We start from the raw sequence: 15,690 nt of genomic DNA on the forward strand, positions 1-15,690 counted from the left end.
GGCATAACCTCCATTAGTATACATGCAAGTATGCATGCATATGTTCTTACTCTTAGTTACCCCAACACAGACCATGTATTTACTTGTTTCATGATGATACCCAGCAGTTCTTGAAATCCCCAGCACCTTGCTTTCACGGCACTGCTCATTCTAGTAGAAGCAGTGAAAGAATCACTTTCACCTCTGCTTGTAGCTATTGTTAATCTATTAGTCTGTGTATCCCCGCCCAAGCTAGCAGTTTTGCGACCCATTTAACACTGCCTTGAAAGCATCAGCAAATATCCTTATACCTGTTCTATTTAAGTGTATCTTATCCCTGTAGAAGCAGTCTCTCCTGTTAAGAAGCACAAACCATGCTGAGAAAAAAATTTAACCCTAACTCACAATTTTTTTTCAACATTTTCCCTGTATTTGTTAAGTAAGTCCTCAGATCTCCCACTCTTTTAATATCATTAGTGCTAATGTGTACAGCAGTATTGCTTTTTGTGGCCTTAAAAGGTGATATCTGCTCTACAGCATCATCTACTTTTGCTCCTGGCAGACATACCCTGTTCCTATTCCATCTATCCTTTTCACAACATATTTCCTGTTTCCTTGACACCCCCCCCTTGGCTGGATAATGTCCTGTTCCAGAAAGGTCTGCAAACATTTCACAAGTTGCACATTTTGTTAGGCTATGATATGTTGGAGAATTGCCCCTTCGGTTCCCCCCCCCCAAGCCACAGCACTCCCGCTACTTTGTGCCCATTGCTTTGTTACTCTAGTCTGGGGCATAATTTCTATTTAAATACAATTTAATTAATTAACAATGAAAATTAATAAATTCTATTGATTAATTGACAATACTACACTAAGCTAATAGATCCCTAAATGCAGTGATATGTATTACACTATCAAGTTCAAGATATACATTACGATCGCAGTGAAATTGGTTATATCTGTACTAAAAATAAAATTCCTAGCTAAAGCTATGTGTCTAAAGCTATGTAAACAAGTAATTAGAACCTTCAAGCTACTTATTTATCACAATTAAAACCCTACTATTGCATTGCACTACTCGTTACATGCTATGATATTTGCACCAAAACACCAATACAATAATGGTACGAATAGTAAGTCATAACTTACAAAATCACCAACTAAATTTAAAAATAAGCTAATGAATGTGACTAAGACTAATTAAACTCTTTACAAAGCACAATTTAATATGTATACTGTGTCCAAATATGGAGCCTGCATCTGAAAACAGGCATTGAGCTGGTGGAAAGGATCGTAAATGGGATGGGTAACTATCTGGTGAGATATGCAAAGGGTCACCCATGTGAGGAAAGACTCAATATGTCGACTAAGATGGTAATTAGGCACCTTAGGGGGGACCTGATTGAAACTAGGAATTATATATTGAAATTGTGGGGAAAAAGGTTTAGACAGAATTGTAGGAAGTTTTTGTTTTTTCACCAAGTTTTGTTAATTAATTAATGATCAGTTACTTCTGTGGATAAGTGAAGCTGACAGCTTGGGAAAATTCAGTAGTTGGCTGAAAAGGTTTATTTTATTTTTATTTATTTATTATTTATTTTTTGTTGGTTATACCCTTTGGGCTCCACAGTGGGTGGGGAGCCCAGTTATTAAAACAAAGAAAAACTTCAGGGGATCCTGATAATCTAAACCTTTCTTCTGCAAAAAGGTCCAAAATGGAAAACATGTCAGGGCCTATTTCATGCATTCCTCATAATACATTCCACCAGCAAAAAACCCATTGGAAAAATATCACCATCTTTATTCAGCAGGGGTTGGAACGGTTAGCAGGCTTCTCTAGGTCAGTTAACCTGTTACATTTTGGAGATATCCTAATATAAACTAAATTTAACAAGCATTCAGAACAACTCCTCCAATCCATCACAGTTGGGACATTCCAATTATTGGTACCCTTCTTACATTCAACTGGTAACTGCTGGGTGTCATCACTGCTCAATGTAGCCATACATACCTAACCCATTAAGGTATTTCAAGTGCCAGAAATATGGTCAGTAGCAAATGGCCTGCCATGGCGCCCTTGCATATGTTCAATGTGGTGTACAAAGGACCATGGAGTTACATCATATTCAGCTATAAAACCCACATGTATCAACTGTGAAGGAGAGCACCCTGCATACTCTCAACCATGTCGGCAGTGAAAAGAATAAAAACAAATACAAACTTAAGGCAGAGCTGGACATATCATACCAGGAGGCAATAAAAGTGGTGAAACTCATAGAAAGCAACAAAAGTTCATATGCTGAGATCACAAGATGTTCCATCGGGATATAAACTGAAGTAATATTCCCACCAAAAGCCATTTACTCCATTGCATGCTATTTATTGAGCTCACAAAAATCTGTACTGAAAGGCCAAGCAACTGCCCATTTCTATATCCATACCTTCTACTACACCTCCTATACCAAAATCCAGTGGTAAAAAAAAACCACAAAAAAAAGTCAATTGCTGCAGGTAGCACAAGAAGAAATGGACGTAGAAGTTAAGAAGGTACCTAACAAATTGTCTTGGAACTTTTTTCCATGGAAGAAATGGATACTGGTCAGCTCCAAAAAGGATAAATCCAAGTTACAGAAAAGTAAGCTCTCAGCACTTCAGAAGCATTCTGATGGATTCACCAAGCCCAGCTAATACAGTGAATTTTTGTGGATTCTGGTGAAATGCAAATGACAAGGACCTCCTACAAAAGCACGAACTGTTTTTTTTTTTTTTTTTTTATGAACACCTCAAGCAGAGAGGTATTAGAGCCTATAGTACTTAGTACTGTCCATGGGTAATCCCTCTAAAACTCTCTCCCCTGTCTTATTTCTTGCAAAAAAAAAGTTTACTCTTTTGCTCGACTTAAGTGACACTCAGATTTCTAGACGAAGTCACATATCTCTACTAGGAATTACCCTAACTTCTAATCTCTCTTGGAATAAGCTTCCTCAAAAAATTGGGTTTTCTTCTTTCTCTTGGCATTATTTTTCTTATAAACAACTCACTGTTGTATATTCTTGCCTTTATAAATATTTCAAACTCTTTTTTATTGAAAAACATGAGTTATGAATTTTTTTTTTTTAATAAAAAAACTCATAGAAAAAAAAGCTCAAAGTGAAATTGTATAAAATTTACCACAGCATGATAGGATAGAGTTTATGACTTAAGCCTTATTAGTCATATTCAGCCTGGAAAGATTGTGCAAGGCTTACAGGGTAGAATTATTTTTTAAACATAGCACATTTTTTAAACACTTGAATAGAAGAGGTGCAAGAATATTTGTGATGCTGTTAAGGCAGCAATTTTTGAAAGCTGCTATTGGGAAAGGGGGGGGTTACCAAGACAAAAATGTTTCAATGTTATATTCGTACACTGCTGCTTTGAATCATCTTGTTGAGATGTAATTTTTAATTTTTAAAGTAAATCACTGATATTACTTAAGTTACTTTTATTTGACATAATGTGCAATTAGTTTTGAAATTCTTAAACAAAAAATAAGTATAAGTATACTGCAAGCATTATTTATTTATTGCTTTTTGAACCTGTAGTCTGTTAAAAATCAATCCCACTGGAGAAGAAGTAGTTCAAGAAAAGTTCCTCTGGAATTGAAAAATGGAAAAATTCTGGCCCTGCTTGAAGTGAGTATTTTGAAATGGCTAACAAATCAAGTGTTTTGTTTTCTTGTCAGACATAAATTAATCAAATCACTAACCATTGGTTAAAAATATTAGATAAAATTATACTGAAACCAATGCTGCAGGCATGAGTAAAGTCAATTTTTCTCTGCTTTCATGTTTCAGAGATGCTAGAAAAATTATCTACCTAAATATGAAGGAGAATTCTGTTTATAGATTGAGTATTTCAGAAGTACTGAAGAACCCCAACTGTTCTCATATATACATTATGCAAGAAATGTGGAATTTGTTTTCCATGAACACAGTCTGGTCTACAAACTGCATAAAAGTTAAGTTGATGTTTGAAAATAAACTCAAAGGAAGTAAACCAGCTGCTATATTGTCTTGACACTGCCCCTAATGATTTCGACTTGTTTCAGCATTTAAGGAACACCTGTGTAGTTTTCTTTTGCAAACAGTGTTGAAATATATGATGTCATCAAATAGCTTGAAAACAAGATCTGATGCCAAATTTTTATTTGACAGGATTATCAACCTTAAAAATAATGTGGAATAAATCACTGAATTAAAGAGGGGACGGGATGGAAATTGCAATAAAAAATGTAAGCATTTTGTTCAGTTTCATTTAATTGATATTCAGGTAAATTTGAAAATCTCTTGACATTTATTTAAGTTTCATGCTGCTGTCTAACAGAGTGGAGACTAAGCCAGCTGTATCCAGGGTGGCCAACTGTCCCGATATGGCTGGGATTGTCCCAATTTAGAACTTCAAGTTCCACTTCCCCATACTATCATTCATCCTGATAAGAGGGGAAAAAACTTAATTTATTGATTTTACTTATTTTTAATTAATTCTTATTGGAATCTAATTGATGTTAAAAATTAATTCTAATAACAAGAGAAAAATGAGAATTAAAATCTTTTTTCTCTTTGTTGTTTTAAATTACATGTATAACGTATTAATTTGAAGTAATGAAGAAAAGAAAATGCATGTTGATAAAAAATGGGTGCAATTTTTCTCAAAATTTCTGGAGGCAAATAATTTGTCTCAAATTGTAAGCTTCATATTGAGCATTCCACATTCAAATGCTTCATTAGAAAGAGTTTTCAGCGTAGTGAAAACTGCTTGGCAAAAAGAGAGAAACTATTTTATTAGAAAATTTAGAAGCAGAACTTATGGTGAAAGAAAACTATAACATGCCCCGTTCAGAACTTAAAAATTTTTTAAAACCTTCAGAAGCAGAAGAAATTTTAAAACTAGCAAAATCTAAAGAAAAATATATAAAGTTAAAGTAGTTTTCCTCGTTATTTTTAAAATAACTGTTATAAATAATATTATAGTTTATATAGGACAAATACATATTAACAACAATCATATAACAAATAAATACCATGATTGATTAACTGATAAAAAATGTATTTTAATTGTAATTTTATATTTTTCTTTTACTTTTTTGAAAGTAAAAATGCTATACTACACATTTAGTTTCAAGTTGTCCCACTTACGAATTTTCAAAATATGCCCACCATGGCTGTATCCTACTTTTAAGATACATCATTATGTTGTGAATCCATCAAGAAAACTGTAAAATTAGCATATTCCTACCATTGTTTTAGTTTATACAAGTTATCTACCTAGAAAAAAAAAAAGTATAATTTATATACACAAAAGTATACATCTTGCTTGGCTTTAACTGTATGATAAGTAAGGTTTAGTTATTTTTAGGTATAAAATTTAAAGGATAGCAGCCATTACATTTTATTAATATTTAAGAAAAATTTAATATATTTTCCATGAGCCTAGTCATTATCCACTAGGTTACTACCACTGATGAGAAATCAATCACCTACAAGTGCAGATGGAGGTAGCTGTAGCACCTCACAAGCATAATCTGGTAAAAAGTGTTACTTTCATTTGATAATCTTTAAATAAAGTTTGTTTGTTTGTTTATTTTCTTCTGACCTTACCACACTAGGTAACATAGATGAAGCCAATGAAGAATTAAGAGCTGACCTTACCACACACTAATAATGTGTGAACTACTGAAAGAAACTGCATTTTATATGCCATCATAGATGCAAGACACACACACACACACACACACACACACACACACACACACACACACACACACACACACACACAGTTGCCATTGACACTGTAGCTGATAAATGGCTTGAGTTCATAAAACCAGTTATCACAAAATAAGAATTAACTTGTTGAAAAAAAAATCTCTGAAACTGCATGGTCAGGTTCTGTAAAATGCCAATTCAACTGAGGAACAAAATATACTTTAATCACATATTAAAATGTGAACTGTATACAATAAAATAATTGTGTTTTAATAAATATATAACAATTAAAATGATAGATAAATATATTAACACTGAAAATAGACAAGAAATAATTCAAAACTATTGACTTTATTTTATGTAGATGCCAATTGGCATACTTTATACATAGATACATCACTGTTTGCATAATATAACCAGTTTTGCTGCATGAAGCAGTGACATCACTGTGGAAGCATAGGGAAGCCATTGTATATCAACAAATGGCTCCAGAGCATTGCTACTAGTATTAGCAACATATTCAAGTTCTTTTACAAGAAAATTAGTGTTACGAAGTGGAAGCATCGTTGTACAAAATATGCCAAAATAAAATTGAGCCTGTTATTTTATATTTTTATAGTAAAACTACTTAAATTACAACATAATAAAGTAGATAAAAACAAAACACAACAGTTAAGGAGTAATAAAATTGAAATTAATGTCATTCGTTTGTTTGTGTATGTGCACGGCATGCATGATTTTTTTTTTTTTTTTTTAAATTTAAAGCTCTCTGGCATACTTTCTTACAAGGACCTGCTAGTTTTTCATGAGGGTTATCCCAAAAGTAATGCACACTGTACATGCACTCCTCACTCCATATGCCTGCACGACAGACATTTATCAAGATAATAATCTGAAGTTTAACCTCAATATTTGTGTGCTTGAAACAGAATTCCTGCATTGAATGTTTGTGCAGAGGCTTCTAAAAATGAATTGTGATAATGCTTCAGGTCAGAATTAGTTTCATATCAAAGATCTTTTATCAGTGGACAGGTTAGTGCCACTGCATCATGTTTGTACATAATGAACTACCATAGTAGATAAATTGGCATTGTTTTAATTATATCTCATACAGTAATACCCCGACTTACGCGAACTCGGAGTTACGCGGTTCTTGATTTTTTCGTTTGGCAACGCTGCCGCCCACTATCTTCAAGGTCGTTTTTCATATGTTATCGATATACGGTGCGACGGCGGAGAATGAGAGCGAAAGATGAACAAAATTCAACTTTGCTGCTTTTATGTTTTTTATATCAGTGAAGGGGAAACACATTTCACCATAATAACGTAAAAACCAACACAATTCCAGCTATCGGTATAATCGCAAATGCAATTAGATCGAGTTTACTACCAGTTTATAACAGATTTCACTAGCAGAAGCGCAACTGGATTTTTATTGTTTTATGGTAGTAACCCCTAGAAACGTGGGGTGTTAACAGTGTATCTCTGCCTTTATGGTGTTGTTTATTCAGTTGCTACATGCGAGCAGCTTTGTTTATGCGTATCAAGCGTGCCTCCTTGTTTTGTAATTGTGCTTTATTCCCTAAAAATGAGTAAAATACTTAATTAAAAGGTGTGAAAAGGAAGCGTCCTGGTGAAGACACTGCAGATTCAGAGAGAAAAAGAAAAGCAATTATCGATAAACAGAGGCGGACTGGATCAAAAATTCTTACCCGGGAAAATTTGTAGTGGCCTCATACTATGGTTTATGGCCAAAATCACACCGGCCTCCGGCCCACCGGGGTTTCCCGGGTAAGGCTTATGGCCAGTCCGCCTCTGTCGATAGAGAAAAAATATGAAATTGTGAAACGCTTTGAGCGAAATGAAAGACCATGTGATATTGCACGTGCTACAGGCCTAAATGAAGCAACGGCGAAAAGCACACGACAATTGCAAACTTGACAGGTTTAAAATTGAAAAGGGCTCAATTGTAAAGGGCTTAAAAATTTTAGAAAACAGACTCCAACGAAGAACGCGTTATAGCTACAAAGCAAGGAATAAAAAAATTATTAGCTTGCTACGAAGAAATTCTGCGTGAAAAAAAGAAGGCGCTGTGTCGTCAGACGAATTTGTTAGATTTTATGAAGACATCGAAATAACTTTTTTACGTAAGTCATTTGTTTTTTTAATACATATTTTGTATTAATATGTATAAAGAACTGCAATTTTATTAATATTTTTCTTCTAAACTAGTGTTTTTGTTAGTCCTTGGTCCCAATTAAGCAAAATTTATATGTATTTATATGCAAAGTTGTACCCCGACTTACGCGAATTCGACTTACGCGATTTTCGTCGGACCCACCTATCGCGTAACTTCGGGGTATTACTGTATTGTAAAAACCTTCACAATGAGTTGCCATGATATGCACTGCCTTGAATAAGTAACGCTTCACCAATGGAGAAGACTAATGTTACATATTCTCAGCAGATACCACTCAGGTGGCACCATTTCAAGGTAGGTACCTTTGTGTTGCAATAGTGACAACCCAGTTATGAAGTATAACTCTCCACAATATGGGAAATGCCTATAAACTAAGGCAATTCTCATCTCTCATATTGTTGGGTTGTCACTATTGGAACACCGTGGTAGGTACCACGGTGTTCCAACCTACCTGCCCACTGAAGCGAGAGAGAGAGAGAGACCAATGAGTCTTGAAATGGTGCCATCTGGGTGGTGGTATCTGCCAAGAATAAGTAACATTGGTCATCTCCATTGGCGAAGCCGCGTTACTTATTCGAGGTAGTGCTATATCATGGCAACTTGTTGTGAAGATTTTCACAATATGAAATATAACTAAAATGATGCCAATTTATCTACTTTGGTAGTTCACTACGTACAAACATGATATAATGGCGGCACTAACCTGCCCACTAAGGAAACTTCCATGTAGTTTGAGGCTTTAGCCCAAAAAATTGCCTTAGATCATTTATCAAAATTGAAACATTGGTTGAACACTGATACAATTTTATGAATTGTTGCAAGTGTGTCTGAGTCAACCATAGGTTGTAACACTATTTCACACTGGTCTCAAAAGTTTCATCAGGTAGCATCAGCTGAAGACAAGCAATGCTCAGGTAGACCATCTATGGACAACACATTGGTAGTTATTATTACCACCATTTTGGAGGAAGACAGACATATGACCTGTGAAGAAATAGCCGACGAATCTGGCATACCAAATTCATCTGTTCACTGAATTTTAACTGAAGTGTTACAAAAATGAAAGGTCGCTGCCTGATGGTTCCCATATATGCTATCAGATGAATGATGAGCAAAGCATAAAGAAATTGCAAAGCAGTTATTGCACAATACTAACAAGAATTTGAAGAGTTTTTTTTAAAATGCACTATTAACACTGATGAGACGTGACTCTGAACCTAAACTGAAATCACAATCAGCTCAGCAGAAGCATTCATCTTCACCATGCCCATCTAAATTTTGTTGGCAGCAATCAAAGGTAAACCAAATGGTCATCATGGCCTATGATTATGAGGGCATTATTGCCACTTGGAAGGCAATAATGCCACTTGGAAGGCATTATTGCCACTTGGAGGACATATGCCAATTGGAAGATCAGTAACTGGAGACTGCCATACAGCATTTCTTTTCATAAATTACACCTGAAAATTCACCAGAAGTAGCCACAGATGGAAGATGTTATGCTCATACTTCATGAAAATGCAACCCCTCATCTGACACAGTCTGTACAGATTGTTTTTACCAATTATCTCACACCCCCTTATAGTCTGATATCAGTCCTTGCAATTAAAATTCTATTCCCCCAAGCTCAAGGAACCATTGCATGGATGGCGCACTATGGCCATAGATGCCCATGCACCTAAAAAATTCTCAAACAAACAATGAACAAACCATTGCATGGACAAAGATTTCTATCTTTAGAAGCATTAAGTGCAGTTGTGACCCAACACAGCAGACAGTTAAGCATTCAAAAATTACTGAATGTTGGGAGAGATTCATAAGGCATGAAGGAAACTATATTGAAAGATTTTAATGTAAATTATGTTATAAAATAAATTCATTTTAAATTAACTGCTTTTGTCCATTACTTTTGAGATAACCGTTCTAGATTATTAAACTCAGTGATCACGTTGCTGTTCCTTGTTATCCTGAACAATCTTGATTTAAAGAAGTCTTTAGGTCCTGATGTCATTTCTACACCTATTCTTAAAACCTGTACTGCAGAGTTAACTCTTGTTTTGCATTTAACCTAAATTATTGTCCCATTGCACTTACATCAACTCTTAGTATTATTATTAGTAGTGGCAAATGATGCAAGAAAGCAAGCTTATAAAACATCAACCAAAAAAAAAACCCTACACACTTCACCCATCCATACCCTCCAAGAATTTGTCTAGTTCTTTTTTGAATTTATGCAAACCACCCACTTCCAAAACAACAGATAGAAGTTTGTTCCAACAATCAACCACCTGCTGGCTGAAGGCAAACTTCTGCACATCTATCCTGCAACCATCCTTCCACAACTTGAATTTATGCATCCCCCCTATGTGAGTAGCCCCAGCAAGAGAAAGATGCCATCAACACTTACCTTACTCAATCCAGGCCTTAAACACCACATGCAGGACCTTGCATTTGTCATTGTTAAACTTCAACTGACATTTCTCAACCTGTCAACCTAATTTTCTCAGCTCTTGTACTATCTCTTTCCAAAGTAATAGAAAAATCTGTCAACCATCAACTCTTACACTATCTTGAAACCTTCCTGTCTCATTAATGATTGCTAACAGAGATTTTGTCAGTGGTCTACTGGTATTTTGATTTATGTTAGTCATCTCTCCAAAGAAACTTTCAGAGAAAAACCCCGAGACACGTGCTCTTGACATCAAGAGCTTTTGATGGTATTCAGCATATAACGTTTCTGAACGAGCTTCCATCTGTAATATAGGCTTCCTTCTGTTTTTTGCAGCTGAGTAGTCGGTTTTCTCTCAGATTTCTCACCGCACATGATGGGACTCACTCACTCAGTGTAAATTAATTTTTCCTCATTTATTTCTGTTCTTTAGGGCAATCTTCTTTTATACACACACACGCACACACACACACATTCTCCTTGAAATCACAATCTACAGAAATTGAAGTCCAATATGAAAAAATTTTCTATCCTTTTAACATTCAACCCATACATTTTAGGGAAACTTGCTGTCTTTTGTCTTTTTACTGTATTATGTTGTACTTAATAGTAATAGTTAATACTTAATAGTCTTCTTCCTTCTTCTGGTCCTGGTAAGGTAATTTTCATTTTTTTAATATATATATATATTTTTTTTTTTCCTAGGATAAAGTGAAAAACGGAGGTGTCTTGCCAAATAAGTGTAATTTTGGAGAATCAGAGCCAAAAATGGTAAATTTAGTGTAATTAGAAGTTAACAACTGCTTCTTATATAATTACATTCTTGAAATTAATGCTTTGGATGAGTTATATATTTAAAAAAAAAAAAATCCTCCAGTTTAAATTAAATATATGACAAAAATTTGAATTTTGTATCACAAAACACAGCAGCCTTGAGAAAGGTGAAATCAAGTGAAAATATTTGCAACATGTGCCTCATCAAAAATAGTCCATTATGCACACAATCATGAAAATACTTAGAAGATTCAAAATTACATGTATTTTTTAAACATTTTTTTTTCTTCAATGGGATATGGATAAGTTTCATTATATAGGGAAAAAAATGCTGCTTTAGAATAATGGGATAACTGTCCTTCAAGGATATTCATATAATGTTCAGAGTTTACCATATCCTATAGAAAATTGACCCAATAATTCTTATAGCTGAAGAAGGATTGTATAACATTACAAGGCAGCATAACACAGATAGTGATTACAGTATAGCATAACACAGATAGTAATTACAGTATAGCATATAGGGTTAAGAATCTTATAAAATGAATGTTTTCAACATGTGCAATATTGTCTGCTATTCTTGTTATATTCTTTCTGCTAACAGTTCCTTTACCTCCAATTCAATTCATACTGAACTTGAACCACATTAGTATTTTGATAAAAATTTTCTCAGGTATGCTATCTTATTGAGTACAGTTGCTGCTAAGAACAGCACAATTCCCTAATCCTACCATGTTCTATAACATGGAAATTAATATGTTGGCCTATCTTTGGCCATAATGACTCATTTGTATGCATTGTGAAAGACTACTAATTTCTAGTAGAAAGATGGTGGTACTGTGCTCCCTAAAACCCCCATGAGTTACACTAAAGAAGAGGACCATCTTGGCCTTTCGCCTTTCCCTAATTCTAGATTCCAGTTCATCTCAAATATATTCAATTGGGTTGAGGTCAGAACTCTGTGCTGAGCACTGTAGTTTCCCCAATGTTATTGTTTCAAACCACATATTCACAATGCTTGTTTGTGATGTGGAGTGTTATGTTGGAAGGTGTTAAAAGCTGCTTCCATAAATTTCCAATATGCAGGCACAAAAAATTTTATAGAATATCAGTAGCATGCAGGATTCATGGTTTCAGGCACTGCAAAATCAGTGGACCTACTCTATACCATGAAAGGAATCCACTGACCATAGCATAATCTTCTATTTTCACAATTGGGACAACAAACTCAAGTGAGGCTTTCTCAGATATGACAAAATGGGCTTACAACCTGAGTCTAAAATGCTGATGGGGCTGATATTCAGTGACACTTGAGTTGAGTAGACTGAATTTCAGTGAAGTCCAATTGTTCGGTGATAACCAGATACTCGGCTTGCACCTTCATGATGATGAGACTGTTAGTAACCCTGGGTATAACCCCCATGTGCAAGTCTTGAAATATGGCACCTAGTACACTGGAGGTAACTACCCAGGTGTGAATCAATGTAAGCAGGGGTTGAAGTGTGACATCCACACCACACAGGCCGACCGGGTGGGTAAAGTGCCTGCCTGGCAACCCAAAGGTCACGGGTTCGAATCCCACCTCGGGCTTGGATCAGAGTAGAAAATGCAAAAACCTTGGGAGGTGCAATATGGCCACAGAAGCCAATGTGCCAACAACTAACAAAAAAAAAAAAGAAAAAAAAAAACACCACACAGAGAAATGGCACCTATCTGTTGTACCAGGCAACTATATGAGGCATCCATATCAGCTAACATATAATCTTGCTGTCTCTGCTCTGCCAGATAGTAACTCTAGGAAATCTGAATAATAAATAGTATTCACCATATAATGCAAGGAAATACAAATTATATGCTTCCCTCCTCACACAAGCAACTGTCCAGTTGACCTCTGAATTTTTTCAAACTGTCAGCCACCATTACCTTTGAGCAGTGCTGGTGCTAGCATTTTTGGTTCCTGAGGCAAAACCTTGTAACGGCACTCGATTCATATTGTATCTTAACACATATATGCAGTAGTGCATCTAGCACCTATTTTAGGTGGCAGTGTGGCAGGCGCCTCACTTGCACACCCCTATCACCTGTCCTGCCTGCGAGAGCAATTTGTTTCAGTAATCAACAACTCACTGGCTAATAGAAAACTTCCTTCAATCTAATCTAAACCTCAATCCCTGTAATTTGAAACTAAACATTTCCTAGTTCTGGAATGAATTGTTTAGAATTCCAGTTCATTCGTTTTACTAATCCCTCTCAGAGCCTTATAAGCCTCAATCAGGTCATCTGTGAGATGCCTGGTTGCCAAGCTCTGTAGCCCATATAATCAGTCTTTCCTCGTACGGTCCCTTCTGCCAATCTCACCATTCGAGTTGCCCGTCTTTTGACCCTTTAAGAAGCCTGTCTTTTGACCCTTTCAAGAAGCTCAGTGTGTTTTTTCAGATGAGGTCTCCATACTTAAACACAGAATTCAAAATGTGGTCTTACAATTGCCTTATACAGTGGGAATATACCCTCCCTATCTCTACAGGATAACGTTCATCGATAGTACACAATGGGCTTTCCTGGCTGCCTATTTACAACACTGTTCAGAAAATTTCATATCTGCCCATATTGTAATTCCTAGATTATTTTCCTCCTACTCCACTGTTTTTAATTTAATTCCACCAAGTGTGTAATTTATTTGAGGGTTGCTATTCCCCAAGTGTAAGACCTTGCATTTAGCAGCATTAAAACATAGATTCCACTTCTCTGACCTGAAGGAGCACTGTTTGGCACTGATCATTAAAGACTTAAGGGACCCCACTCCTGACATTATACCAATCTGAAGAATATCCATTAATCACAACCCCTGCCTTCTGCCCTGCAGCCATCCAACTGGTAGAATCTTACCAATAATCTCAACCTGTTCAAGCTTATATAGTAACCTCACACGAGAGACCGAGTCAAATGATTCACTAAAATACAAATAAACTATGTCAAAATTGTTCCCTAAATAGCCTACTAAGTTAGTTAAAAATGATTTTCCCTTAAAGCCATGTTGTGTGTCCTTCAGAATGCCATATCAATTTAAATGTCCCTGAATTGCACTCTTAATCATTACCTGTAAGGTTTTTCCTACCACTGAAGTCAGACTAACTGGTCTGTAGTTATCGACTTCACTCTTAGAACCACTGCTATATATTGGCACTCTTCCAATTCAAAGGAATCTCCCCTGAGTCCAAAGTAGTAAGTATGCGAGAGGGCATTTTGAGGACATGTTATCTCAAGGAGTTAGGTGTATTCTTGCCATGTATGTGCCATATCATAAAATTCATTACTTCCTACAAGCCATTCTTCCCCTTTTCATACTACTGAATACATCATGAATTGTCAAACTAATAGAACACAAACTTATCTACGATAACATCTGATAAAAATTTTATTAGAACAAACTTATCTGTGAAAAGAGCTATAAAAATTTCCAAACACTTCCTCATTCTTTTCACAAATATACTTGGTCTTAGTTCCAGTTTCAGTGATGTTCATTTCCACTTAGTCTACCAAACCCAATGTACTTTTCTGACAGGATCCCAATTATCAGTTGATTCAGCCACTGCGAATCTCAACTCTGATATTCCCTGTCAGAGACTTAATAATTTGGAATCTCCTCTTTTCGATCTTCTCTGGCTTAATATCTCTCTACCCTATTCTGTCAAATGCCCCTTCCATCTGCTGCATCTATTGTTCTCCCAACTCCCTAATCATTTGGAACATTTTCAAAAAAAAAAAAAACTTTTTTTTTTTTTTTTTGAAAATTGCCTTTATCTAATCCAACTTTCCTAACAGCAAGGTAATTTTCCTGTTCAGATTTATATTCACACGGACCTAGCTAGTCGAATGATGAGGCTTTTGTAATTACTAATGACCTCACACAGATCGTTCATTTACCAACCAGAATACCAGACAATCCTAGCCACAACACTCTTTATCTTTTTCTCACAAACAACCCAAGTACACAGTTCAGGTGAGTGGTCCTCTATAAGAACCTCAGATCACAACTTGGTGATGGCCTCTTCTCCAATGGAACTTTTCTCTTTTGGCCAGAGACCATTCTGACCTCTGGCCAAGCTATTGTCCGCAACTTTTTCCCATCTCTTCTCTAAGCTCTGATAAAATCCAATGACTCTATTGCCACCTCTGCTAAGCATAAAGCTGACCTGCTAGTATCCCACTTTTCTTCTAACTCTTATATTGATGATCTTGGTATGACACCTCCTACCATTCCCAGTGCACTCCATTCGATGCCTCTTATCTCTCATCAAAGGAATTTCAGATGAGTTTTGAACAGCCATGATACCAAGAAGGTATCAGGTTCAAACGGTGTTTCCTTCTGCTTGAGATTTTGCTTATATACAGTCAGTTCCTGAAAAGGGTTACAAATCCCTCCCATTCAATTATCATCCCATTGTACTTCTACTCTTTCTAGAGGAATGGAGCAATCAATTAACTGCCAATTTCCAAACTATTTGAAACCTTCCATCTGATAAATTATTTTGTATAGATTCCAT

The 15,690-nt window shown here is 35.7% G+C and overlaps 1 protein-coding gene across 1 annotated transcript in view; it reads left to right on the forward strand.

The window, feature by feature from the left end:
* Nucleotides 1-15,690, forward strand: part of LOC150079265 (uncharacterized) — a 359,584-nt gene that overhangs the window by 332,621 nt on the left and 11,273 nt on the right. Inside the window, exons 19-20 of the mRNA XM_090383011.1 lie at nt 3,564-3,653; nt 11,078-11,143. Coding sequence (XP_090239137.1) covers nt 3,564-3,653; nt 11,078-11,143 — 156 coding nt within the window. The remainder of the gene's footprint in view (nt 1-3,563; nt 3,654-11,077; nt 11,144-15,690) is intronic.

The sequence above is a fragment of the Mastigoproctus giganteus genome, chromosome 10, assembly GCF_048544385.1.
Source record: "Mastigoproctus giganteus isolate SK-2022 chromosome 10, ASM4854438v1, whole genome shotgun sequence".
Lineage (NCBI taxonomy): Eukaryota > Metazoa > Arthropoda > Arachnida > Uropygi > Thelyphonidae > Mastigoproctus > Mastigoproctus giganteus.